Genomic DNA, 27504 nt, shown 5'->3' on the forward strand with positions numbered 1-27504 from the left:
ACGCAGTTCGGCGCCTAGTTCCAGCGACGCCCTCGCGAATCCCTCCTTGCACAGGCAGTTACCAGGGAAACTGTGGCATCTGGAAGATGCACGGGCAGGAGGGCGCAGTCACCAGGCTGTCAGCGCTGAGAGTGTAGGAGTTCACTCTAGAGAGCTAGTTCAAGGGGCAGGTTCTACCCGCCCAGGTGCCTGACCCACTAGGTTGTCGCAGGCCCGCCAGATCGTGATAGGGAGCTGGCCAGAGCAAACAGAAAGGGATTCTTTGGCTTCTTGGTCAGCTCATAGCGCGTTCATCTCGACGTGTGAGCTCCAGCCCTTTATGGACAGAGCTGTGAACACCTGGTGGTGCCCTTCCCACCACACATGCTGGTCAAAGACTGCACTCTCCAGGCCTGGGTTCAATCACAGCACGTGGTATTTATTGGCAACCACCACCACCGCAGAAAAGTCAAGTTTGGCGGTCTTTTTTTTTTTTTTTTTTAATTATTTTTTAGAAAGGAGAGAGAGAGACAGAGAGAGAGAGGAGAGAAAGACCGAGAGAGAGAGAAGGGGGGAGGAGCAGGATGCATCAACTCCCATATGTGCCTTGACCAGGCAAGCCTAGGATTTCGAACCAGCGACCTCAGCATTTCCAGGTCGATGCTTTATCCACTGCGCCACCACAGGTCAGGCTAGTTTGGCGGTCTTTTAAATGCAATTGTTTCATTAGCAGTTGTCTGGGATTAGAGATGGGAGGGGGGTGGTGGCTAAATCCAGCTTCTTGACTGTAGAGTGGATGCTGGGGTGCACACCTGTGAGAAGTGACTGAGCACCCCAGTGGCCTGGTGCGATGGTGTCCTGTAATCACATAAGCTATAAATACTGCAGGAAACTCGGTGAGGGGCACCTGGGACTTCTGTGCCGTTTGAGACTTTATATGAAGCTATAATTATTTGAAAATAGGTTGTTTTTTTAAGTGAGCTGTTTCAAGAATTTGCCCAGCAAACTCTACTTAGAAAAGAGATTGTACCATGTTCCAGTTCTGGCAGAGAGAAATGGCTCTGGGCAGGACCCTAGATCTGGGCCTCCACCTGGGTGGGCCTCCCTCTGCCCTAGGCCCCCTGCTTGCCTGTGGAGGAGCTGAAAAGTGGAGCGCAAGGCACACGGTTTGATTTTGAGGTTTACAAAAAAACTGGGAGGCCTGGCCTAGTCCTGACTCTGCCCTCGTGCGCAGGCTGAGATGTGTGCAGGCGGCCACAGTCCACCTCAGGTCACTGGAGGAATCGGCCGCACCTGAACCCACCATCCGGATAACATCCTTGCCCCGGGAAAACCAGTAGGCTCCCTGCAGGCTGCATTTGTATGCTCCTCTTCACATCTTCTCTGACCCTCCAGAGAACAGGGGGCAGTGTGAGCACCAAGACCAGAAGCGACTGGCAGGCTGGGTTCGGGGATGGCATTCCCCGCCTCGTTCTATTGCACTGGCGACCACCACAGGAGGCCCCGGCATTAGTCCCACTAGTTCCTGGAGAAAGCACCGTAAAACTCAGCAGCCTAAACCAGCCACAGATGTGAGAGAGGGGCTGAGGCCCCGGACAGAATGGAGGGGATTCCGTCTCAGGCCAAGCTGCTCTCCCCAGCACAGCCAGCCCCTGAGGGTAGTGAGTCCGGCCCCTTCTGCTGTTGGCCCCGGATGGCAAGCTGGGCTGTGGTACCCCCAGCCTCAGCCCAGTTACTGGTTCAGCTGCCAGGGAGGGAGGGGGCAGCCCCCTTTAATGCCACCTGTGAGGGAAGTACCATCCCCCTCCTGTCGTTTGGTCTGTACATCTACCGAAAAGCAGGATATGGCTGGTGCTCCGGGGGGGAGCCACAGTCCAGTCTCACTCAGCTCACAGGCAGGACTGCAGCTCCCACTCAGTGATGGCCACACCTCCCTCAGCTCCACTGTCCAAGGTCCTGAGTCCTGCTCCCGCCGGACCTCACAGCCGTGATGAGCTGAAGAGTGCTCATTGGCCCACAGAAGGCCTGTGGTCACTTGTGTCTGGAAACCAATGACGGGACACGTCGCACCCTTGTGGAGCAAACCAGGGCTTTTCTCTCTGTGTTCCATGGTCCAGAAAGGCACAGCTGCCTGCTTTCCTACCCGGAGCCCTGGGTCAAGGCCACATCCACGCCCCTGCAGACCCCGGGTATTCCCAGGTCTGGAAGCCAGTCAGGACTGTAATTCCCTGACCCCGTTCTCGTCCAGGATGAGTGGGGACTGGAACTCTCGGCCTTGCAGGTACACCTCCAGTCCCTGGAAACAAGCCAAGTGTCTACCTCTAGGCCCTGGGTAGAGGTCCCAATTCTGCGTAGAGCTGGGGAGGGGCTTCTAGGAATAAGGGTCAGATGCCACCTCAAAACCGCAGGTCAGCATGAGCCCTACCCACAAATTCAAGCCAGAACTTACCCAGAGGGGAACGGCTAGCATTCCTTCTTCAGCAAGGCTAGGCTGGCTCATCCTCCCCACCCCTCCAGGGACCTTCAACAGCTTCCCCCTCACCCCACCCCATCCCACCCCACCCCACCCCACGTCCTAGAATTTCCTCTGCAACTTAAGGACCCGCTTACCCCATTGGTAAAACGAAGCAGAACTGTGACTTTCCACCCAAGCACCCACTTCCACCTGGAGCATCTTCCTCTGATCATGCAGGCCTGACCCCAGAAAAGACCCCAGCCAGCCAGGCGGCTCTCACCTCTCCAGAGTAAGACACCAACGGCGAGATCTCACAGACGGCTGGAGGCTCTTCACTGCCGGACAGGCTGAGGGCAGGTCCACTTGTCAGAATCTGCTCAGAGGTGTGTACCCTGGCGGCCACCCCCGGCACCACCCATCACGGAGCTGGCCCTGGCCCAACCTGGCCCTGTGGGCTGACCACCACCACCACACACCCAGCTCCCTACAGTCTTTTTCTCAGTAATCGCTTCCTCTGGACCCAGAGCCCTGAGCGAACTGCCCTGCCCAAGCGACAGGCCCTGATATGGGCTGGAACCCTGCCCTCCCTTGCGAGCATCCCTCACAGAGCCTGGACTGCCAGATTTAGCTGGTGGATGTGGACAATCGGAAAAATAAAAACCTAAATGTTCTTTCCTCTCTCAGCCCTGAAAAGTGACTTTTATTGCTGTTTTCTGCATGTCTTCACTGAGTCCTGGTTTCAAAACTCACGAATGAGCCATAGGTAAGGCTGCATATCCCCACCTTCCCCTAGGGCCCTGAGCAGACCTTGAAGGGGTAGGCCACCAGGCTGTAGTGGGGGTTACGGTATGGCCGAGCTGGGCACACAGCCACCTGCTTAGACAACAGTAGAGCTGGAAGCAACCGAAGGGCCCAGACTCACCTGAGCAGCTCGGGAAGCCGGGCCCCACAGGCATCCACAAAGCGGGCCCCTGCCTGCCGGGCCCAGCGGTAGTGCTGGGTGAGCAGGGCCCGCCGGGCCATGGTGGGATTGTCCCTGTCAGCAGAGTCAGCATTCTTCAGAGGGGCGAACTCCTCCTCCCGCGGTACCTCAAAGGCCACAAAGTTCCTGGTGGGAAAGGAACCAGTGACCCGACATCCTGGCCCCACGGGTCCTGGTTCTGGGCAGGTGAAGGCTGGGCCAGGGTTGCAGTGCCCGAGTGGGGCCTGTTCTGTAAGAAGCAGGCCTAGAAAGGGCCCCAGAGGTGCTGTCTGAAGTCCTCCCTCTGATGGCCACCAGTCAAACCCCAGACCCTGGGACCCTGGAGTGATGGCCAAATGCCCTGAGAGCCCCTTGCGCCATTGCCTGGAAACAGCAGAAGGAGGGCTCAGGAGGGGCCAAGTGTCCCCCCCCCAAAGTCCACAGCCCCTGCTATTTATTCCTTGTGCACCCACACTCAGTGAGGGCTGCTTCCTCTGGCCTCCTCCCAGAGACCTGCCTGTAGCCTCCCAGCTCCCCAACGTGAAGGAGCACTCCCACTTTGTCCCCCCACCTGAGCCTCCACATCCCCGCCTGACCGGAGCTCGGAACCCCCCCACTACCAAAATAGGAAGGAAGATGGGAAAAATAAACGAATTCTGCCACTAACTCAGCAAACTGGAACACATCAAACACGAACTTCTCCATCTTTATCCCGTTTGGTTTTAGCGGCTTGACCAGATTTCCCTCCTCGTCCACGTACGGGACCTTCTTCACAGCCACGTGTGGCTTCAGCAAAGGCTCAAACTCCCTGTGGGTACAGGCGGGCAAAAAGAGGAAAGGCACAGTTCAGACTGGGCACCTGAGGGAGCCCAGCCAGGTAGGGGCGGGTGGCAGATGGTCCCCAGAGGGCACTGAGCGGTGGGAGCTGAGCTGGCTCTCTGGGAGGGCACAGGCGTCCTCCCACACCCACTCCCACCCCCGGGAGCCAGGTACCCTCATCCCCGTCCACGTGAAATGGAGACTGGGGTGGAGGTGGTGCTGGTGGGCCAGGAGCCACCCCACAGGAGGAGGAGGAGGAGGAGCAGGCCAACCTGACTGCAGAGCCTTACACCAGCTGCCCGGCTCTTGGTGCCTCTGGCTTCTTTAACTGCCAAGAACCTATTCCCACCCCAGCGCACAGTCCAGCTCCTGACCCCAGTCCCACCCTGCTCAGGCCGGCCTCTAGTCACTGCACACCTGGTTACCACCTGGAGGAAGCGTCGAGTGAAGAAGTGGTTGCAGATGTTGCCTGCATTGTAGAGCAGGACCCCGTCGGGCCCGCGGAGGCTCGCGACCTCCGGGCTGATCTCACTGTACTCCACCACCTGGGGGACGCCATCCACCTGGCACACCACGCCCACCGGCTCCTCAGGGTAAGCCTTTTCCACCACCTACAGCCAGGACAGATTCGCTGGGAAAGCTGGGGGCACAGGCGGGACACCGCGATTGGATCTGGGCGGGGGTGGGCGGGGGCCAGGCGGTACGGGGCGGGGCCAGGCGGTACGGGGCGGGGCCAGGCGGTACAGGGCGGGGCCAGGCGGTACGGGGCGGGGCCAGGCGGTACAGGGCGGGGCCAGGCGGTACGGGGCGGGGCCAGGCGGTACGGGGCGGGGCCAGGCGGCAGGTGGGCTCACCTTGGCGCCGCAGTCCGCGCCTTGCAGCACGCAGAAGCCGATGAAGGCAGGGTCCGCCAGCCGGGCCAGGATGTTGTCCACACAGTACACGTGCACAAACTCCACTCCTCGGCGTCCCATGTCCTCTAAAATCTGGTGGTCCGCCAGCGCGCAGTACAGGCCCCCGTTGCCATCTGCAGAGGAAGAAAGGGGTGCGCCTTGTGAGGCCTCCCACCTGGCCTCCGCAGACTCGTCCAGGTGTCCTGGAGGTAGGAGGCCCCTCAGGGAGGGACCTTGTACCTACGCAGCTCTCACTATCCACCTAGTCCTGTGTTTCTGCCATGTGACAAGCGGAAATCAAGGACGAGACAGGGGAGGCCCCTCTTCCCAGAACCACGCAGCCTACGGGTAGCCCATTCTGACCTCTGTCCCAGCCTTCCTGCCCACTAACTACCTCTGTGTTCCGAGCCGGGGGCGGGGCACACCTGGGGCCATGGCAACCTTGTCCTTCCGCTCCAGGATGGCCCTGCCATCGAAGGCCACAGCAGGCAGCATGCGCTGCTCAAACATGACCACATTGTTGGGGTCCAGGTGGAAGAAGTCATGCTCCTTGAAGAACGTGGCCGTGGGCTCCAGCGTGAACTCACTTGTCATGATGTACCTGCCAGGGAAAGTCAAGCCCAGCCGCCTGTAGGAAGGCGTGGCTCCACTGGCCTTTGGGGCCCTGACAGGGGGGGCTGGCGTCAGGATCCCGTCTGGGTGGGGGCGTCAGGCCTGCCTTGGGTGGATGCCGGGCTCTGTCCAGGACTGTGCAAGGGTTGGGGTTCAAATCTTGGTATGGGGCAGAGCTGGAGCTACATGGGGAGGGGGATCACTCTGGGACCCAGGTCATGCAGGAAGGGCACACCAGGGCACCGTGCAGTGGGTTCCATGGCGCTCGCCAGCCAGCTGTTCCACCCGCCGAATCCGCTCTGCCTGCAGCTGATACAGGGTCTTCTGGCTGGGCAGCCCCACCTGATACATGCCCTTGGGGTAGGTCACACCCAGGCGAGTGCCCTGCCCTCCAGCCAGCAGCAGCACCGCCACCTTGTTCAGGGCGATCTGGTGGAAACCTGGGGGTGTGGGGGCCATGAGGAGACGCCTGGGGCCTGCCACACTACCATTTCCTTCACTTCAGAGCAAGCCAAGCTTGCGCTCGGGACTGAGACTTCTGACAGCCACCGGACAGACATTTCCAGGTAACCATTCTGATGTCGTCTGGGCCAGGACCCCACCTAAACCTAACCTTGCAGCGACACTTCAGAGGTTCTGATGACGTCCTCCAGGGTTCATCCCCTTCCTTAAGAAGGAACACGGGATCTGATCGGTCTGCTTTGCCGCCTAGCCCCCCACCTGACCCCGCCTCCCAGCTGTATGGGGAGGGGAGACTTCACAAAGTAATAAGACAAACTAAACTTCTCCAATACCTCTCCTCTCACCTTTCTCTATGGGTTAGGCCCCTTCCGGCCGGGCAGGGGCGCCCCGCCGCCAGGACCCCCCACCCCGCCTGGGCCTCCCGCCCGCCTACCTTCCTCCTCCCAGAGCCGGCGAGTCTCGGGGTCGCTGCGGCTCACGCTGCCCACGCGCTCGGGGGGCAGGGGCTGTAGGCGTTGGGCCAAGTCCGGCGGCGGGCCCGGGGGTCGCGCACAGGCCGCGGCTGCGCGCTGGCAGTGCTCGCGCAGGGCCTCGGGTTCCAGCGGCTCCAGCTCCGCCAGCAGCGCGGCGCGCGGCCCCGGCGCCAGCTCCGCGCAGAAGCGCAGGAGGTGCTCCTGGCCCGCGCGCTGCAGCCGGGCGCGCACGTCCTGCTCCGAAGCCATGTCGCCGCCGCCGGCCGTGTTGGCACTCGTGACCCGCACGCTCCGACCGGCGTCACGGGACCCGGAGGGCTGAGCTGGCCCCAACGCCCCGCCCCCGGCCTGCCCCCGAACTTTCGGCCTGGCTGGGGCCCCGCCTCCGCCGCGACCGTTCAGCCAGACCTCTCGGGTCGCGCCCGCCAAGGTGGGCGGAGGAGCTAGATGCCGGAGGCTGGGAACGCCTCTGAGGCGTAGAAGTCGGGGCGCCTCGAATCGGGGAGCCCTTACCCGAAGGTTCTGCAGTCTCCCCTTGCCGGGGCGCAAGAGGAATTACTTCCATTCAAATACACCTTCTCTACCCAGTGCCCTGGGGTCGCCCGAGGGGGAGGAAAGGGTCTGTCCCAGCACACGGCCATGTTTGCCCTTAACCAAGACTCCTAGCAGCAGGGACATCAGTCCAGCAAGCAGCCAGAGTCACGGCTGCGGCGGGCTGGGCAGGGCTGCAGAGGATGGACCCAGGTCAGCAGCAGGGCAAGGTGTCCAGACGTCACCAAGGTCATCCTTGGGGGCTTCCTCCTTCATACCCCTCCTCTTTCCCATTGCCCTGTGACTAGAAATCCCCCAAGTGCTGCCCCATTGCCCTGCCTTGTTATTTTAACCATCAGACTTTAAAATATCTTGCTGTTGATGACCTTCCTTGTGACAAATATGAAAGTATATATCTTCGGCCGTCTTGGGGCAGAACTTTCTTTTGAAAACTAGTTTTATGAAATCTAAAAGTAATATATGCACATGGTTAAAACGAAGTTAAATGGTGTTTTCGGAGCTGAAATGAAAGGCAACCTCTCCCCCAGGCCTGCCCCCCCCCATGAGGCAATTGTTTCCTCACAGAAAGGTTCTGCCCATCGACCTCCACACACACACACACACACACACACACACACGCCCTTCCTGGACGATGAAGGAGAGCTCCACAGCCCCCTTGGGGGCCCGCTGTAAGTTCTGTGGACCTGAAAGAAGTCCTCTTTCCAAGGATGGTCTGAGGCCTGTCTCGGGGCCTTTGCACTTGCTGTTCCTCCTACCTGGACAACAACTCTTCCCCAGAAAATCGCATGACTTCCCGCTTGGCATTGCCAGGCCTCTGCTCACATGTCACTTCCTTGTGGAGACCTTTCCCTCCCAGGTCATGTCTGCTCAGAGGGCACCCTTCCATCCTTCTTCTCTGTTCCTTCCTGCCTTTCTACACTCTCTGCTGCCTGACCCCTGACTCCCCAATAATGCACACACACCCCACCCAGAAATAAACCTCACAAGAGATGGATGTTTCTGTCTCACCGCCCTGCCCAGCACTGTAGATCAATGCCCAGCACACAAAAAGCAGGCAGTCAGGCAGTTCGTGCTTGTTGACTGAATGAATGAGTGTTGGCTCCCAAACCCAGTACGGTGACTGGGCCACAGTAAGTGTTCAGGAAGTGCTTGCTGAATAAATGAATGAATGGTTTTTTTCATTCATTGGTCTGCTCCAATAGTTTGTGGCAGTTGAAGGACAGTGGGAGACAGGTGTGGGAGGTGGAGGGTGTGTGTGGGAGGTAGGGAGTCAGGGAACAGAGAGGCCTTCACACCCCAAGACAGAGTCCATGGGAATTCTTATCACCCCTGCCTTTGAATGCAGGTATCTGAACATGAACCTGGGGCCTGCCTTGGCCAGGGTTCGACCCCCCGAACTCTGTCTCAAGTCAGAAACGGGCCTGAGATAAGAGGGTTTGAATGATCTGGACTGTGTAGCCAGAGGCACCTGCAGGAACAAAGGAAAAGGAACTGGGCCACTCGGGCAGAGGTGGGCATGCCAGTGAGACAGAGGTGGGCAACAACTTCCTGGACCACCTGCCAAGGGCGGGCTGTGGCCAAGGAGTCGTCTTCCCTTTGCCTGAGGGCCTCATCCAAAGGGTTCAGGGGGACAGGGCCCAGAGACCACCAAGGCTCCCTGGTTGTCACTGCAGAAATAGAGACCTGAGGACCCTGGGACATGCTCCGGGCCTGGAGGCGGCTGCCCGCTTTCACTCCATGTCCAGTGTTAGGCGGGAGACAGAGGAGCCCAGTCGCCCTGCACACCTCCAGGGAGCTCCAGGCTGGCGCAGCGAGAACATAAGAACATAATTACAACTGGGATTGGTGCTTGAAAAGTACAGGGTCCACAAGGGACCCACTTGGCCTGGGGCTCTAAGGAGCCCCCCAGGGTGATAGCAAAGTTGAAAGCTATCGAGTTGGGAAAGTGTTGGGCTAGGCTGGAAAGTAGGCTGGAAGGAGGAAGTGATCAGAGTTCAGAGCAGGAAGGACACAGGGGCCACGCCCTAGTCCCATGACTTGAGCTGGCATGGATTCCAGTTTCTTCTGTACCTTCCTCCAGAGCCTAGCCAGAGGCCAGAGAAGCCCACAGACCAAAGTTCAGCAAGGGCCACTTCCCACACAGCGTCAGACTCCTCTGCATGGTGAGCTCAAGCTCATGGGCCCGGGCCTGACCTGGGCACTTCTGGTCATGCTGTCCTGGTCCTGAGCTGCAGCAGCGTCACCTGCTGCTGGCTGCTGGCCTCCACACCCACACTAGCCCCATAGAGCTGTCCCCAGCCCACCCCAGCCCACAGGCCTCACTCCAGCTCGGTGCCTCACCCAAGGATGGCATTTTTGCTGTGACCTCCAGGATAATGTTTCCCATGTGCCAGCCATCCACTGAGCACCCACCGTGGGCCACAATGATGCCAGGTCTTGGGGTGGCCCCACCCTGCTCCCAGCGAGCACAAGGACTCATGCAGAGACAACCACCTTAGCAAGGAGAAAGCTGCCCCTCGCTTTGAAGGTCAGAGCAGCTACCCTGCCTTTCACAGGTACCTGAGTGGAGTTTTGAAGGAGGCCCAGTGATCATCCAGGAACAGACAGGGAAGGGCATTCCAGGTAGAAAAGACACCACGCACAAAAGCCCAGAGGTGAGGGGGTGCCAGCTACCCTAAGCATGGAGGACTGGGAGGGGTGTGCTGGGCGCAGAGTAGTAGGAGAAGGGAGATGGCTCGAACGCTGTCCTGGGACCTTGGCCAGTCCAGCCCCTAAAAGGAAAGCCAGGGACAGACCAGGCGCCAGGAGGTGACTCCCGGCTCACAGATTTCTAGGTTCCCCCAAATTCCTTACCACAAGGGATCCGTGACTTTGAAGGGTAATCCCAGGGTCGAGAAGTGGACCCAGGACCCTCCCTGGCTGGGGCAACTGCCCTGCCTTGGGGTCCAAGGACACAGAGGCCCAGGTCGGCAGGCCACCCAAGGTAGGCTTGAGGGAGGCTAGCCAGAGGGACAAGGTGAACCCTGCACTGGGGGCCAGTCTGGGGTGTCTGGTGACTCTGCTGATTTATTCCTGAAGCTGGACAGTCTGTCTAGAAAGCAGCAGGTGACACATGAGAAAGCTCAGTGGCAGGGTGCTCCTGGCATGGGGTTGTCTGGGAAGACCATGGGGGAGGCATGGGGACATGGGCAGGGCCTGGAGAACCAGCCACGGTGAAGGCAAGGGTTTCCAGGCAGACAAGCCTCTTGGGCAGCTCCCTGGCTTCAGGAGTTTCCTGCCATTCAGCCCTAGCCCCTGCCCAGACTGACCAGACAGAGTGACTGGATTGGCTGGAAAGGAAGAAGGAACCCCTGAGGAAACAAGGCTGCCCGGGTGGCCTGCAGAGGCCAGGAGAGCCAGGAGAGCAGCTGGAGGAGGTGTCCAGCCAGAGGAAGAGGTTGGAGCAGAGGACCTCGGGAGCTGAGGAGAGCTGGTCACCAGATGGGGATCTGGGGACACAGGAAAAAGTGGCTTTGTCCTGCAACAAGCAGGAAAGGCCAGGCTGTCCCTAGGGACCAGGGGAGGAGCTAGCAGCTGTGTGGACAGAGAGGCCTCTGTCAGGGGAAGCGCCCAGCTGGCTGGAGCCCACAATCCTCTCGGGGCCGCCTTGTTGCAAGAGAAGGAGGTGCCCCCGAGTCGACAGTGTTTGTTTTTGCCCAGGACCCTCAGCGAAGAGCGCCCAGGGGAGACCGAGAGGGAAATGGGTCCCTAGAGGGGGTGTGTTCCCCATCCTTATTCCACCGAGGCCACTTGGGGACAGATTTTGTATTGGGCGCCAGGCCTCGCCTCTTGGAGAGAAAGGCCCGGCAGCCAATCCGAGAGAGGGCCGAGCCGCTGCAAGAGGGTGGGTGTGGGGAGCAGAAGAGGGTCCGCTCGGGTCTCCCTCCCCGACCCCTCGAGGCCGGGAGGGAGCCGGAGTGGGGGAACCCCGCCCTGGGGTGGACCCTCCCCTGCCCGCTCGGGGCCTCCGCGCGCCTCACGCCCCCACCCGCACTGCGGCCCGAGCGCCCCGGGCGCTGGCCCCTCGGCCGGAAAATCAAACCGGGGCTGGCGGCCTCTCAACCAATTGAGAAGGAGTCGGGCCAGTCTCGGCCAATGGCCGCCGCGTATGCTAATGACCACTGACGCCACGAGGAGGCCCATTCAAAAAGTAGCTGCTATTGTCGCGGGCCCGGTTGCGTGCGCGCCGGCCCGGCCCCGCCGTCGGGCCGCGCGGGGACCGAGCTGCGGCGCACGCGGGGGCCCAGCCTGGGGGGCCGGCTCGGGACGGAAGCCAGCGCCAGCGGGCCCATGGCGGGAGCTGCGATGGCCGAGCCGGGCTGCCCGCCCCCCGCGGCGCCTCCCGAGCCCGGCACCGAGGGGCTACCGCGAGCCTTTCTCCAGAGCCTGCGCACCCTCTTCGACATCCTGGACGACCAGCGGCGCGGCTACGTGCACCTGCGCGAGATCGAGTCCCGCTGGCAGGGCGCCGACGCGCGCGAGATGCCCCGCGGCGTGCTGGAGGGCCTGCGCCAGGTGGCCCCGGCCAGCGGCTACCTGACTTTCGAGCGCTTCGTGGCCGGCTTGCGCACCTCGCTGCTGGGCACCGACCGCGGCGCGCGGGGCCCGGCGCGCGCCTCGGCCCGGGGAGGAGGCGGCCCCGTGCGGGCCGGGGGGGGCCAGCCGCCCCCGCCGCCCCCGCAGCGGCTCGTGTTCGCGCCGGCCGACGAGCCGCGCACGGTCCTGGAAAGGAAGCCCCTGCCCCTGGGCGCGCGCCCCCCCACGACCGGCCCCGGCGGTGCGGCCCGGAGCCTAGAGAAGCTGTGCGGCCCGGCGGAGGCGGCGCTCGGCCTCGCGGAGCCCGAGCGGCCGCAGGGCGCGGCGCTGGAGCGGAGCCCGAGCGCGGATGCCGGTGAGTTCGTTTTTCCCGACTCCCCACTCACTAGGTCATCGAAGGCCGGAGCCCGAGAAGTGCCACCCGGGCATCTCCCACAGGGAGCGGGGGCAGGTCGCATCAAGAGAAAGAGACTTCGTACCTACCTGTCTGTCCCTGTGTGCTCAGGGACCAGGAGGCAGGCTGGCCCTTCCCCCACCACAGCGTGAGCCCACCAGGGTCAAGGGGCCGGTGGGTGGGTGACTCCGCAAACCCCACCAGGAACCCATTCTGTACTAAACATGAACTGAGTACTGTGGACACCTGGGTGTAAGGGAGGGGGGGTCTCCATCTCACCCAGGTGAGTAGAAGCACCCCCCCCACACACACACACCTGGGGACACGTGGGCCCTCTCATTGCTGGTGACTGCTTAGGCGGAGGCGTTTCCCTGCGCATATGAGAGAGGGTCCTTTAGACTGTTTAGGGGCCCTTTCTGCCTGCTTGGGTCCTTCTCAGTCTGACGGCTAGGCCAAGAGGGTGGCCCACTGAGGTCAGGCTGGCAGGGACTGCCGCTGTGAGGAGGACCTGGCCTGGTTGTCCGGCGTGGGTGGGCGGGCCTTGGAGGCCTCTGGGGTTAGGGAGAAACACAGACTACAGCCCCCCGGGGTGGCCAGCAGGCTCCCTCCCACCTGGCTTCTAGTCCAGTGGAAGTGGGACCTGCTTTATGTCTGATGCAAGGCTAACCCCCCCCACCAGGGGGGCAGTTTCCAGCCCTGTCTGTGCTGCCCTCTGCTTGTCAGCCTCGCTGGACCCCCCACCTCAGCCTCTGGCTCTTCCTGCTGGCTCTCCAGCCGAGCGTCTAGGGTTCTTTTATGTACGGACCTGGAATATGCCTGTGGCCTTGATAGTGGACGGAGCCCAGATGTTTTGAAGTACCCCCCCCCCAGCCTCCCTCTGCTTGTGCTTTCTCCGCCACACAGCACTGCAGGTTGGAACGTGAACTCGAGCCTGCTTGGATCCTGTCTGCCAGGGCTGGCTGGCGGCCCATGTACCGCCTTGTGCCAACCCGCCCACTCCCCATGGCCTCTCCAGATGAGCCTGGCGTGGTGGGTAGGGCTAGGGAGCCAGATGAGGGTGCCCTCCACCTGCACCCCTCTCCTCCCTTCCCGGGAAACCCTGCACATGCTCCCCCATCCCCCAAGGGAGCCGTCTGGTCCTCCAAGGGGGCTCTCACAGGAAATCCCCGGCTTTCTGGCTGCAGGTAGACATAGAGCTGCAGAAGCTCCTGTTGCCTGATAGGTGCACTGGGTGGGGTCTGCACACAAGCTGAGGACTAGCTGCATGGTTGGTGATCCCTACCCGGGTACAGTTAGGTCTCAGCGCCTGCCCCACCTGTTCCCTGCATGAACTCACCTTTGAAAGCCCGGCTCTAAGGAGAAGAGTAGGGAAGACCAGAGACCCCCCTCTCTTACTCAGAATATAGAGGCTTTGAGCCCTGAGGTGGGCACTGGGGGTGCAGAGACAAGCTGGGTAAGCCTCTACTCTTAGGGAGCTCACATTCTGCATCCGTGCGCATATGTGTGTGGGATGTGCAGACATTCAGCCACAGGCCTCAGGCAGATGTGAAGGGAGCTGGTGGGAGTCAAGCGAGGACCAGACCCCACCCAGGTACAGAGGTGAGGTGTGGGCCTGGCTGGTTCGCTGCTTGAGACTCCGAGGCAGGACTGAGACGAGGAGGGGCCCGGAGAGGCTCTGAATTGCCGATGACCCCAGAGGCGTTCGGGCCTGGACTGAGCTTTGCGAGGCTGGGGGTGGTGTGTGTGTGGCCGGAGAGAAACCTAGAAGCCTGGCTGTAGGGGTTGAGCTTGACTAGGCAGGCCTGCAGTGAGCCAGGCCCTCACCTCTGCTGCAGGTGCAGTGGGCTGCAGGGCCTGGGAGCTCGGCGTGGGGGATGCCCGGCGGGCCCCCCGTGCCCGGGGTGAGCGTCGGAGACACACCATCACCAATGGAGTGGACTGTGACCTGGTGAGTGGGGGGTCTGGGGGGCTCTGGGGCCCTCTGCATCTTGCCTAGGATGGGGCTCGGCTCAAGTTTGGTCTCCTGGACCACCCCTCTGATTGGGAGGGGGCCGCCAGGACTGGGTTCCAGAGGTGGCCTGGGATAGGAACGGGGGTGAACTTTAAGCACCTCTCGCCGCCCAGGTTTGAATCTAGCTGAGGAGTGGAATGGCCCAGGGTCAGGTCAAGAAGTCCTTCCGGGAGATGGCGGCCTGGGTGGGCTGTGGCCATGGGCTTGGCCGCCTCCCCAGAATTGCCCCTGCCCCAACCTGCTGCCTGAGGCAACATCTGCTCAGTGGGCCCAGCTCACCAGCCGTGGGGTCACCCCTTACTCTCAGGAGTGGGTGCTGAGCTCCAGACAGCGACCCATGTTCCTGGGGGAAGGCCACTGTGGAAGGGCTGAGGGGGGCTAGGGACCCCCGGGAGGAGGAACAGGGCTGGGCCTCCCAACGCAGAAGCGTGCGGAGGGCTCCCGCGCAGGCGCGCATGTGGGTAGGTACGCGCAGGCTCGCGCCAGGTGTGTGCTCATTGGTGCCTGTGCTCCTGCCTCTGGCAGCTGAAGCAGATGGCGGAGCTGGAGCAGGAGAAGGAGGTGTTGCTGCAGGGTCTGCAGATGATGGCGCGGGGCCGCGACTGGTACCAGCAGCAGCTGCAGCGCGTGCAGGAGCGCCAGCGCCGCCTGAGCCAGAGCAGGGCCAGTGCTGTGAGTGACCGCCCCTGACCTGAGGCAGAGTGACCCTTCCTCCACCCACGGCGACCACCCACCTACTCCCGGCACCCAGGCAGGTGTAGGACTGCCCTTCCTCTTCAGAGCGCAGCAGCTATTCCTCCTCCTAGGGTGCTGGGACCCCCTCACAGTATTGCTCCCCACCAGCAATACCCTTGGGCTCTCAGCTCTGAGCGGTAACTTTCAGGGACAGGAGGGTGACCTGTGGGGACTCCCTCGAGGCCCAGGGACTGATCCTGGGATGTCCCTGCTCTTTGACCACCCCTCCCCTGCTTCCTCCTAGGACTTTGGGGCGGAGGGGAGCCCCCGCCCGCTGGGACGTCTGCTGCCCAAGGTACAGGAGGTGGCCCGGTGTCTGGGGGAGCTGCTGACCGCAGCCTGTGCTGGCACGGTGAGTGTCCACTGTACCACCCCACACATCACCCTGGAGGCTGAGCCAGGGACGCCAGGCCTGCCTGACTGTGCCTTCCTGTAGGCTCTGCCCTCGCCTTCCTTGGGGCCCGCCTGCGCGGCCCCGGCCCCCACCTCAGCCCCGGCGCTCGGCTGGCAGCAGCAGACCATCCTGATGCTGAAAGAGCAGAACCGACTCCTCACCCAGGTGAGGTGCAGGAGGGTGGGGGGGGGTGGCTGGCAGCCTGGCAGGCCCTGACTGCCCCGCCCCTGCCAGGAGGTGACCAACAAGAGTGAACGGATCACTCAGCTGGAGCAGGAGAAGTCGGCCCTCATCAAGCAGCTGTTTGAGGCCCGTGCCCTCAGCCAGCAGGACACCGGGCCCCTGGACTCCACCTTCATCTAGTGGCCACAGGCACGGACATGGGCCTCTCAGGCTCACCTTGGCCCTGGGCGGGCACCCACCCCTCTTGATCCCAACCTCTCAGGCTGACGGCCACCCGCTGGCCTGAACGTCGCCCTCCTTCCTCCCGGTCTGGGCCTCCCCAGAGCCCCCCGGCCTCCCTCAGCCCCAGGTGGAGCCAGCAGGTGGACAGCTCCCAAGGTATCCTTCCATCCTGGCCTGGGGGTGGGGGGTGGGGGTGGGCGGAGCCGAGCTGGGGTAGGGCTCCGTCGTGCAGGCACAGCCTGAAGCTGCTACAGCCAGGGTCAGTGGACCGCCAGGGACCCCTCTTCGTGTTTACCAGATGTCAGGCTGCCCTGGGCAGATACGCTCGCTCGTGGCACCCCTGTCTCATGTTTACAGCAGGCCTGTCTCCCCCTTCTCCCCTGGGGTCTCCAGTAAATGGTACTGGTTGCGCTAGACTGCACTTCCGGAAGCAGCCAGCAGAGGGCGTCACCTGCACGCTGGACGTGGGACCTGCAGCCCCCCCCCCCCACCTTGGTGTCTCATGTGGGAGAAGTAGGGGACCTGGAGGTGGGCTGGAACACCTAAAAGTCTAGCTGGTGACTGGGCCTCGGGGACCCAAGGGCATCTTCTCTCAACCCAGGTCACCAAGACTAGGGAGCTGCTGTCCCTCACCTGGCCAAGATGCAACCCCGACAAAACCCCACAGAGCACTCTGTGATCTGTGCCCAGGCTCAGGAACTTGGGCCCACCGGGCAGCCTGGCCAAGGCAGTCGGGGATCGCCAGTTGGCTCTGGTGTGACCCTCACTGCAGGGGTGGGTGGGAACTATGAGTCTGGGAGTCCCAGACGTGCCTCAACATCCCTGGTAGACCAAGCACCCCCGCCTGTAACACCCTCCCCCTCCCTAGTGATGGGTCCTCCCGGAAGGGAGGCCGGAAGGGGACAGGTCTGGGAGGGCAGGACACAGTCCCCAGCACTCAGGCAGACCTGCGGTGCATAGGTTAGACCGGTGCCAGGCAAGGAAGGGTCCTGGTTGTGAGGTGGGTCCTGTCCACCAGGATTTCCTCCAGTCTGCCTCCTTCATGGCTCTTGAATTGGACCCTCTCTCTCTCCCACGACCAGTCCCACCCACCCTCACGGAGGGTTGTTCCCTGTGCCGTGGCTCTCCAGATGCAGCTCATGACATTTCCAGGAGTGAAAACCTCCATGCCCGGCTCCTGATCTTTCCATGATTCCTTGGCAATTCCAGGCCCCAATGGCACAGGCTCTGAGCCCCCACCCTAGCCTCTTTGGTAGCAGGGTGCAGCTGTGCAGCCTACCCCCCACCTCTGGGCTTTGCACATGCTGTTGCATCAGTAACACCCCAGCCTGCTTCACCTGGCTTGCTCCTCCTGGGTCCTCCAGAACAGGTCCAAACTGCCAGGGAGCTTGGGAGGGAGGCAGGAGACAGGACAGGTCTGCCTCGTGGAGACTGTTAGCAGAACTCCCACATGAAGCTGACCCTTCAGCTGCAGGAATAACCTAGTGATACAAAGGAGACAGGGAAAGTGACTTCCCTTGGCCTTGGTTTGGTGTTCCACGCAGGTGACATCAGGTGCCTGTGTGGTCCTAGCGGCCTCCAGGGCAGGATTTTCGGTGGTCCCACATTGGCAGGGCCAGGCCACTGGCAGAAGCAAAGACCTCGGGAGAGATCCCTCAGCCTTGCACAATGATGGTTGGGGTGGCGAGATATGGGGATCCCTCCCCCATGCCTTGTAGGGTGCTGAGCAGCATTCCTGACTCCTCCACTAGATGTCAGAAACAGCCAAAATGTCTATGGAATGCAAGTTCCAAGAAAAACGAGCATTTTCAGGTTAAAAACACATGTTCATAAACATAAGGAAAGAATCTACCATGAGAGCCAGCAGAAACAACGGACTAGACATTTCAGATGTTGGAATTACCGGAACACAAAATAAATTTTCTATGTCTAAGGAAATAAAAGATCCTTGAGAATGTGAACAAGGAATCATCTTGATGGTTTCTTATTTTATAAGAAGTATCTTTATATAAAGGTGACTAGTAAAATAGTAGAAAATCAAATAAAACTTCTAGGAATACAAATACATACTTGAGGCCCTGGCTGGGTAGCTCCGTTGGTTAGAGCATCATCCTGAATAAGCCAAGGTTGCAGGTTCTATCCTTGGTCAGAATGAGAATCAACTAATGAATGCATAAATAAGAGGAACAACAAATCGAAGTCTCTGAAAATAATTTTGCTTTTTTATGAAGTGAGAGAAGGGCATGCAAAGAGACAGACTCCTACATGCGCCCCGACTGATCTACTTGGCAAGCTCCCTAAACGTGATCCTCTGCCCATCTGGGTTGTTGCTCCCTTGATCGGCAACCAAGCTACTTTTCGTGCCAGAGGCCAGGGAGCCATTCTCAGCATGGGCAGTGGGCAACTCACTAGAACCATCAAGCCATGGCTGCAGGGGGAGAGGTGGAGAAGCAGATGGTCACTAATCCCGTGTGCCCTGACTTGGGAATTGAACCCAGGACATTACACACTGGGCTTACGCTCTACCACTGAGCCAACTAGCCAGGGCCAAAAACAGTAAATCTAAAATGTTTAAAAACAATTGAAATCCCAAACTAAGTGTACCAAATTTCATTTTTCTTTTATTTTTTATTTTTGTATTTTTCCGAAGCTGGAAACGGGGAGGCAATCAGACAGACTCCCGCATGCGCCCTACCAGGATCCACCTGGCACGCCCACCAGGGCGCGATGCTCTGCCCATCCAGGGCTTCGCTTTGTCACAACCAGAGCCACTCTAGCGCCTGGGGCAGAGGCCAAGGAGCCATCCCCAGCGCCTGGGGCCATCTTTTGCTTCAATTGGAGCCTTGGCTGCGGGAGGGGAAGAAAGAGAGAGGAAGGAGAGGGGGAGGGGTGGAGAAGCAGATGGGCGCCTCTCCTATGTGCCCTGGCCGGGAATCGAACCCTGGACTTCCGCACGCCAGGCCGATGCTCTACCACTGAGCCAACCGGCCAGGGCCTTGTACCAGATGAAAGTCTCAGCACTGCAGAAGAGAGACCTAGTGAACAGAAAGAGAAATGGGAAATAGGAGAGATGGGTCTTTTGTGGTTTCTTTTTCTAATTTTTCCATAATTGGGTTGGGGAAGGAGAGAAAGAATCATCAAGTCATTGTTCCACTGAGTTGTACACTCACTGCTTCTGATATGTGCCCTGACTGGGGATGGGACCTGAGACCTCAGAGAACCAGGATGGTGCTCTATCCACTGATCCACCCACCGGGTCAGGGCTGAGGCGTGGGTCTTGAAGGCAGGGTGTGGGGGTCGTTCATCTGGTTGGATGTCCTGTAAGACAGGGCAATATGTAAAAATAAATGCTTACATTTTTCCAGAATTGTCTAAATTCACCAGTTCTCAGACCCAGGAATCCCCGCCAGGGTGGATAAAAGATGCACGTTTTCTCTTACAAGAAACATAAAGGACTCCAGGGACAGAAAACCAATGAAAGACCCGCTCAGGAACGGCCGTAACACCGGGGAGGTGAATAGGTCTCGGATGCTGAGATAGGGTCACCTTTAACCCAAAGACCATCCCCAGAGAGACTGCCTTTCAAGAACCAGGGCAAGATAACATTTTCTAACAAAATTTGAGAGTTTACCACCAACGGGACTTCATGAAAAGAAATTCCTGAGGAAGGGCTGCAGGAAAGAGATAAAATTCAACAGGGAGTCTCACCTGTGGACGAGTTAGTTGTCTCTTGCTGCAGAACTTCCAACTCGGTGACTTGAAACAGTAATTACTCTCTGACCCTGTCTGTGGGTTAGGGACTTGAAGAGCCACTGCACTTTGCAGCTCTGGCTCGGCATCTCAGGAGGCTGCTTGAGTGTCCTCACTGAGTGGTAGCTGGTTCCCTTGGAGCACACGACCAGGAGGAAGGAAGCCTTGTGCCTTTTAGGATCTACTCTCGGGAGTCACACCGTCACTCTGTCTTCTGTTCCTCAGAAGCCAGTCCTTTCTCAAAACCTGTCAGGGGAATTAGGCTGCATAATTCAAGTAACCTGTGCGGCTACATATACTGCTCGCAAAAAATTAGGGGGTATTTCAAAATGAATATGGAGCGATAAATAAAAAAGCATTACATTTTTTTTTTATTAAACAAGAACATCAGAAAAGCAAAAGACAAGTCAAAGAAAGTTGTTCGATTATGCAAATAAGATACAAACCTTAACTTTTATTTCGTTGGTGAAAATGCACTTAAAAGGCTGAAAGTACTGGAGTATCTGCACATTCCCTGATCCCCTAATTTTTGTGAACAGTGTGTGTGTGTATAATGTTTCCCGTTGATTTAAGAGAGAGAGGAAGGGAGAGAGAAGCATCAACTCCTTCTTCACTTAGTTGCTCCATTTAGTTGTGCACTTGTTGATTGCTTCTTATATACACCCTAACCGGTGACCTCTGGCACGCCAGGTCGATACTTTATCCACTGAGCCACCCAGCCAGGGCCTGTGCAGATATTTTTAAACCAACCAAACTATGTCATCAAATATGTGGAGCAATCTAAGTGAACACTGTATATAATTATAATAGTGCTAATTTATGTATGGTGCAGGAAGGTAGGACTGAGATGATGTCAATAATGGCACATAAGTAAGAAGCGATGATTTGAGATCAGCCATTCTATAGTACATTATTCATAGGAGGGAAACCATGTCACTGTTTTTTTGTTTGTTTGTTTTTAGGTGAGAGGAGGGGAGATAGTAAGGCAGACTCCCAACTGGGACCCACCTGGCAACCCCATATGGAGCCGATGCTCGAGTACTGAGCTAGTTTTAGTGCCTGAGGCAGACATGCTAGGACCAACCAAGTCATCCTCAGCACCTGGGACCATGCTCAAACCAAATGAGCCACTGGCTGCGGAAGGGAAAGAGGGAGAGAAGGGAAAGAGAGACGGAGGGGGAGAGAATCAGACAGTTGCTTCCCCTATGTGCCCTGACCCAAAATTGAACCCAGGATGTCCATACCCAGGCCAACACTCTATCCACTGAGCCACCAGCAAGGGCCAATTAATTTTTATTAAGTGCCTTAAAGTAACTAGAAGAACCAGATTTCTTTTTTTAAGATTTTATTTATTGGCCTTGGCCAGTTGGCTCAGCGGTAGAGCATCGGCCTGGCGTGTGGAAGTCCCAGGTTTGATTCCCAGCCAGGGCACACAGGAGAAGCACCTATCTGCTTCTCCACCCTTCCCCCTCTTCTTCCTCTCTGTCTCTCTCTTCCCCTCCCGCAGCCAAGGCTCCACTGGAGCAAAGTTGGCCCTGGCTTTGAGGATGGCTCTATGGCCTCTGCCTCAGGGGCTAGAATGGCTCTGGTTGCAACAGAGCAATGTCCCAGATGGGCAGAGCATCGCCCCCTAGTGGGCATGCTGGGTGGATCCCGGTCGGGCATATGCAGGAATCTATCTCTCTGCCTCCCTGCTTCTAACTTCAGAAAAATACAAAAAAAAAAAAAAAAAGATTATTGATTTTACTGAGTGGGGGGAGCGAAAAACATCAATCCATAGTTGCTTCACCCTAGTTGTTCATTGATTACTTGTCATATGTACCTTGACTGGGCAAGCCCAGGGTTTCGAACAGGCGAACTCAGCATTCCAGGTCGCTGCTTTATCCACTGCGCCACCACAGGTCAGGCGACAGAATGTTTTAAACAAAGCAAAGCCAACCCATTTGAAGGGGATACATTTCTAGAAAATACAACATGAACTCAATAAGGAGCAGAAAGCCCACCGAACCCTGAACCAGTAGGAGAAACAGACACAGGGGTAAAACATACTGGAAGGAGAACATCGGACCGACTGCCTTCCCCGGGAGGCTGTCCTCTCTGGATCTCAGGAACACGTAACCCAAACACCGGGCAAGTTTTTCAGAGGAAAACATACAATCTTGAATTCATAATCTTGCGTTCAAACCCAAACTGGGCTTTTGCAAGAATGGAAAAATACAGTCTCATCCATTTCAGTCACATAACAAAGTGAGACAGTCCAACTTGGGTTAATCCCAAGGCAAGATTGGTTACATACTTTAAAATGTGTTGTAATTCATAACATGGACAAATTAAAAGAGGAAATAGGACAGCAAGGGACGCAGAAGGAAGCATTCAACTCAATGTCAATTCAGGTTTGTAAGAAATTTTTGGAGTCTGGGCTGGGTTGCTCAGTGGCTAGAGTCCGGGCGTACCAAGGTTGTGGCTTCGACCCCTGGTCAGGGCATGTAGGAGAAGCAATCAATGAGTGCACAACTAAACAGAACCACTAAGCGGAACAGCAAGTTGATGCTTCTCTCTCTCTCTCTCTCTCTCTCTCTCTCTCTCTCCCCCTTCTTCTCTCTATCTCTCTAACATCAATCATAATAATTTTAAAATTGCATTGAATTTCTATAAACCAGCAAAAGAAATCCTTAGAAAATGTAACTTAAAACTGTAACATAATATCTACCAAGTACTAAACCTAAGAAAAAATGTGCGAGAACTTTATAAGGAGAAAATTATTTAAAACTTTTTTTTTTTTTTTTTTACAGAGACAGAGAGAGAGTCAGAGAGAGGGATAGAAAGGGACAGACAGACAGGAATAGAGAGAGATGAGAAGCATCAATTATTAGTTTTTCGTTGCGACACCTTAGTTGTTCATTGATTGCTTTCTTATATATATATGCACCTTGACCATGGACCGAGTAACCCCTTGCTCAAGCCAGTGATCTTGGGTGGGTCCAACCTGGTGAGCTTTTGCTCAAACCAGATGAGCCCGCGCTCAAGCTGGCGACCTCGAGGTCTCAAACCTGGGTTCTCGGCATCCCAGTCCGACGCTCTATCCACTGCGCCACTGCCTGGTCATGCTAAAACATTTTTTTTCTTTTCTTTTTTTTAAGATTTATTTATTTTAGAGAAGAGACAGAGAGAGAAATAGAGAGAAGGGAGTGAGGAGCAGGAAGCATCAACTCCCATATGTGCCTTGACCAGTCAAGCACGGGGTTTTGAACTGGCGACCTCAGTGTTCTAGGTCGACGCTTTATCCACTGCGCCACCACAGGTCCGGTAAAGCTAAACCATTTTTAAAAGAGCTACAAGAAAGTCTAAGTAGATAGTGATATAAACCATGTCTTTAAAAAAAAAATTGATTGATTTCAGAGAGAAAGGAAGGGGGAGAAAGAGACAGAAACATCAATCTGTTCCTGTCTGTGCCCTGGCCAGGGATCGAACCGGCCACCTTTACATATTGGGATGGTGCTCTAACCAACCAAGCTATCAGGCCAGGGCATAAACCATCGTTTTGAATAAGACTCGACGTTGGAAAGATGTTTATTTTGGGGGTGCTCTCCGTCTCTGGAGTACCCACACCTTTGTCTTCCCTCTCTTCTCCCTCGCTCCCCCCTCCACATCACCTATGCCTTTCTCTCTCTTGAACTCCAGTGGTTCTTCTCATACTTCTGTAACTGGTTTCCTGAGCCCACACAGCCCAGCCGGCTTCCCTTTCCTACCTCTGTGACTTTCTAAATAAACTTTCTCTTACTTAAAAAAAAAAAAAAGTCATTTCCCCCAATTGGTGTATAGTTTCAACATAATCACAGTTGCCATCCCAACAGGTTTTCAAGGAATTTGGGTGGGTCATTCCAAAATTTCTGTGGAAGAGCTAAGGGCTCCAGGAAAAGAAGTGGGCAGGGAGGACTTTATTCCCCAGGATGAATGTCCTGGGGTGGTGAATAGAGACACCAGGTGTGTGACCTCAGGGCAGACAGGTGTCCAGGTGACACATGGCACTGGGACAACCAGTTCTCTGGCTGGGACACCCAAGAACTGGACTTGCCCTCTGCACATTCTGCAGAAAACCCAGTCCAGGTGGACAGAGGCTTGCAGTCAGCATTCACACCTTTAGAAACAGGAATGACTTCAGGCCTCGTGGTTGATCCCTCACACAAGACCCAACAGAGCTAACGACGGAGCAGGAAGCAGGTACACTCGGACTAATAAGGAGCTTCCATGAGTTTACAGCCGGAGAGATCATGTCCAGGGCACCACTGACCCTTGAACAACATGGGTTTGGGGCACTGCAGCCTCAAGCGCAATAAAAAATTCCACATATAACTGTAAGAACCTACTGTTGGCCCAGAGCCTTACTGATAACATAAACAGTTGATTCACATGTATTTTGTGTCATGATATATACTGTATTCTTATAGGAATGTCATCTAGAGAAAAGACAATATTATTAAGAAAATCTGCCCTGGCCGGCTGGTTCAGTGGTAGAGCATCGGCCTGGTGTGCAGGAGTCCTGGGTTCAATTCCCAGCCAGGGCACACAGGAGAGGCGCCCATCTGCTTCTCCACCCCTCCCCCTCTCCTTCCTCTCTGTCTCTCTCTTCCCCTCCAGCAGCTGAGGCTCCATTGGAGCAAAGTTGGCCCAGGTGCTGAGGATGGCTCCATGGCCTCTGCCTCAGGCGCTAGAATGGCTCTGGTTGCAACAGAGCAACGCCCCAGATGGGCAGAGCATCACCCCCTGATAGGCATGCTGGGTGGATCCCGGTCAGGTGCATGTGGGAGTCTGTCTGACTGCCTCCCGTTTCCAACTTCAGAAAAATACAAAAAAAAAAAAAAAAAATCATATGGAAAGTCCTGGCTGGGTAGCTGCATTGGTTAGAGTGTCATCCTGATTCATCAAAGGTTGTGGGTTCAATCCCTGGTCAGGGCACAAGAATCCACCAATGAAGGCATGAAGAAATGTGACAAGAAATCTGTGTTTCTCTCTCTCCCTTCCTCTCTTTAAAAATCAATCAATAAAAAAGTTATATAAGGAAATGAAAACACTTTTAAACTGTTCATAGAAAAAAAAAAGTCTGGTGTAAGAGGCCTTGCACAGTGCAAGCCCACCTTGTTCAAGGCCAGCTGTGCACTTAGAATGCCTGCAAGGTGTATAAGAGGCCTTGCACAGTGCAAGCCCACCTTGTTCAAGGCCAGCTGTGCACTTAGAATGCCTGCAAGGTGTGTAAGAGGCCTTGCACCGTGCAAGCCCACCTTGTTCAAGGCCAGCTGTGCACTTAGAATGCCTGCAAGGTGTGTAAGAGGCCTTGCACCGTGCAAGCCCACCTTGTTCAAGGCCAGCTGTGCACTTAGAATGCCTGCAAGGTGTGTAAGAGGCCTTGCACCGTGCAAGCCCACCTTGTTCAAGGCCAGCTGTGCACTTAGAATGCCTGCAAGATGGGCCCTGGCCGGATAGCTGGGCTGGTGACAGCCTTGTCCTGATATGCACAAGAATGCCTGCAAGTCAATAACAAGAACACTTCCTAGAACAGGGGTCCCCAAACTATGGCCTATGGGCCGCATGTGGCCCCCTGAGGCCATTTATCCGGCCCCCGCCGCACTTCCAGAAGGGGCACCTCTTTCATTGGTGGTCAGTGAGAGGAGCATAGTTCCCACTGAAACACTGGTCAGTTTGTTGATTTAAATTTACTTGTTCTTTATTTTAAATGTTGTATTTGTTCCCGTTTTGTTTTTGTTTACTTTAAAATAAGATATGTGCAGTGTGTATAGGGATTTGTTCATAGTTTTTTTTATAGTCTGGCCCTCCAACGGTCTGAGGGACAGTGAACTGGCCCCCTGTGTAAAACGTTTGGGGACCCCTGTCCTAGAAGATGGCCTGCAGATGTGAACAGAGGTTTTTCAGAAGAACTTAAGCAGCCTGACCAGGTGGTGGCGCAGTGGATAGAGTGTCGGACTGGGATGCGGAGGACCCAGGTTCAAGACCCCGAGGTTGCCAACTTGAGCGCAGGCTCATCTGGTTTGAGCAAAAGCTCACCAGCTTGAACCCAAGGTCGCTGGCTCAAGCAAGGGGTTACTCGGTCTACAGTCAAGGCACATATGAGAAAGCAATCAATGAACAACTAAGGTGTTGCAATGCACAATAAAACCTAATGATTGGCCTGACCTGTGGTGGCGCAGTGGATAAAACATCGACCTGGAAATGCTGAGGTCGCCGGCTTGAAACCCTGGGCTTGCGTGGTCAAGGCACATATGGGAGTTGATGCTTCCTGCTCCTCCCCCCTTCTCTCTCTCTGTCTCTCTCTCCTCTTTCTCCCTCTCTGTCTCTCCTCTCTAAAAATAAATAAATTAAATTAAAAAATTATATTAAAAAACCCCTAATGATTGATGCTTCTCATCTCTCTCCATTCCTGTCTGTCTGTCCCTGTCTATCCCTCTCTCTGACTCACTCTCTGTCTGTAAAAAAAAATTAATTAAAAAAATTTTATATATAAAAAAAAAAGAAGAACTTAAGCAAGCCCGCACCAGGAGACAACCCCTCCACCAGAACGCGGGCCACCGTTCTGATGTCAGCGCGGACGCCGAGGCAAAGTATTATAGAATGAGGGAAGGAAGCCAGTTTCAGAGCAGCATGGCCAATGAGGAGAACAGAGTCCAAACACCTGGGAAGGCAGCCCAGTGTGTTCCTCAGAGATGCACCGTCGGGGGTGGGGGAGCATGATAAAGCAAGAGGAACAACATAAGACCCGAGAGCTTGAACCCTTCGGTCCGGGGCCACTGTGATCCGGGATCTGCTCCTGCATTGTTACTGCCCTCTGCTTCTACTGTAGGTCCTACCACGTCTCCCAGGCAGCACGGGTGCCGCCCCGGGAGGGAGGCTTCGGCCAGTGTGCTCCGCCCCGGGAGGGGGGCTTCGGCCAGCGTGCTCCGCCCCGGGAGGGGGGCTTCCGCCAGTGTGCTCCGCCCCGGGAGGGGGGCTTCGGCCAGTGTGCTCCGCCCCGGGAGGGGGGCTTCGGCCAGTGTGCTCCGCCCCGGGAGGGAGGCTTCCACCAGTGTGCTCCGCCCCGGGAGGGAGGCTTGACCAGTGTGCTCCGCCCCGGGAGGGAGGCTTGACCAGTGTGCTCCGCCCCGGGAGAGGGGTTTCGGCCGGTGCGCTCCGCCCCGGGAGGGGGGCTTCCACCAGTGTGTTCCGCCCCGGGAGGGGGGCTTCGACCAGTGTGCTCCGCCCCGGGAGGGAGGCTTCCACCAGTGTGTTCCGCCCCGGGAGGGGGGCTTCCACCAGTGTGCTCCGCCCCGGGAGGGAGGCTTGACCAGTGTGTTCCGCCCCGGGAGGGGGGCTTCCACCAGTGTGTTCCGCCCCGGGAGGGGGGCTTCGACCAGTGTGCTCCGCCCCGGGAGGGGGGCTTCCACCAGTGTGCTCCGCCCCGGGAGGGAGGCTTGACCAGTGTGCTCCGCCCCGGGAGGGAGGCTTCCACCAGTGTGCTCCGCCCCGGGAGGGAGGCTTGACCAGTGTGCTCCGCCCCGGGAGGGGGGCTTCGACCAGTGTGCTCCCCCACGACAGGCAGTGGGTGGGTCCACGTACACCCTTGCCACTGTGCCTGCCTAAGCGACAGAGCTGGGCACACCGGGAGCCCAGGAAGCGTTTGTCCAATGACCACTTAAGCCCCGCCCATCAGCCTTCACCTGTTCAGGTGTTTCGGCCGCCAGACACTGTGGTTTCCTACGGGAAGAGACCAAGGCAGAGACAGACGAGACTTCGGTGAATGTCCCTGCCCTGCGCGAAGGCCGGTTCCTGGGGCAGGGGTGGAGGTGGGGGGACGGCTCTGGGACCCATCTCAGGAGGGCCCGCCCACACCTCTCTACCGCGCATTCTTGGGGGGGGTCTCCCAGCCGCACATCTGGAGCCCCGCCCCCAGAGGAGCCTCTCGTCCCGGGCTGCCCCTGCCTGGTGGGCTCCTGCCAAGGCTCGCCTCCCACCCCCAACCCCCTCCAGGGCCCTAGAGCTCATGAA

At 57.4% G+C, this 27504-nt stretch overlaps 2 protein-coding genes across 3 annotated transcripts; one reads left to right on the top strand and one right to left on the bottom strand.

Moving 5' to 3' along the window:
* Nucleotides 1-378: 378 nt before the first annotated feature.
* UAP1L1 (UDP-N-acetylglucosamine pyrophosphorylase 1 like 1) lies at nt 379-6957 on the bottom strand. 2 transcript variants are annotated; one of them, XM_066255658.1, is made up of 9 exons: nt 6615-6957; nt 5955-6159; nt 5533-5708; nt 5069-5241; nt 4632-4825; nt 4063-4203; nt 3357-3542; nt 2715-2826; nt 379-2275 (listed from the first exon to the last, which is right to left on the bottom strand). In XM_066255658.1, the coding sequence occupies exons 1-9, from the start codon at nt 6901-6903 to the stop codon at nt 2192-2194; spliced, it is 1560 nt and encodes a 519-aa protein (XP_066111755.1). In that variant the 5' UTR covers nt 6904-6957; the 3' UTR covers nt 379-2191. The 2 variants fall into 2 exon arrangements, with proteins under 2 accessions (XP_066111755.1, XP_066111756.1); XM_066255659.1 differs by having other exon boundaries at nt 380-2275; nt 2715-2781.
* A 4438-nt stretch (nt 6958-11395) lies between these two features.
* Nucleotides 11396-16616, top strand: SAPCD2 (suppressor APC domain containing 2). The gene is made up of 6 exons (XM_066255673.1): nt 11396-12136; nt 14011-14123; nt 14712-14858; nt 15166-15273; nt 15358-15480; nt 15550-16616. Exons 1-6 carry the CDS (start codon nt 11536-11538, stop codon nt 15676-15678), a joined length of 1221 nt encoding a protein of 406 aa, XP_066111770.1. The 5' UTR covers nt 11396-11535; the 3' UTR covers nt 15679-16616.
* The last annotated feature ends 10888 nt before the right edge of the window (nt 16617-27504 follow it).

This window comes from Saccopteryx bilineata, chromosome 2 (assembly GCF_036850765.1).
Source record: "Saccopteryx bilineata isolate mSacBil1 chromosome 2, mSacBil1_pri_phased_curated, whole genome shotgun sequence".
Lineage (NCBI taxonomy): Eukaryota > Metazoa > Chordata > Mammalia > Chiroptera > Emballonuridae > Saccopteryx > Saccopteryx bilineata.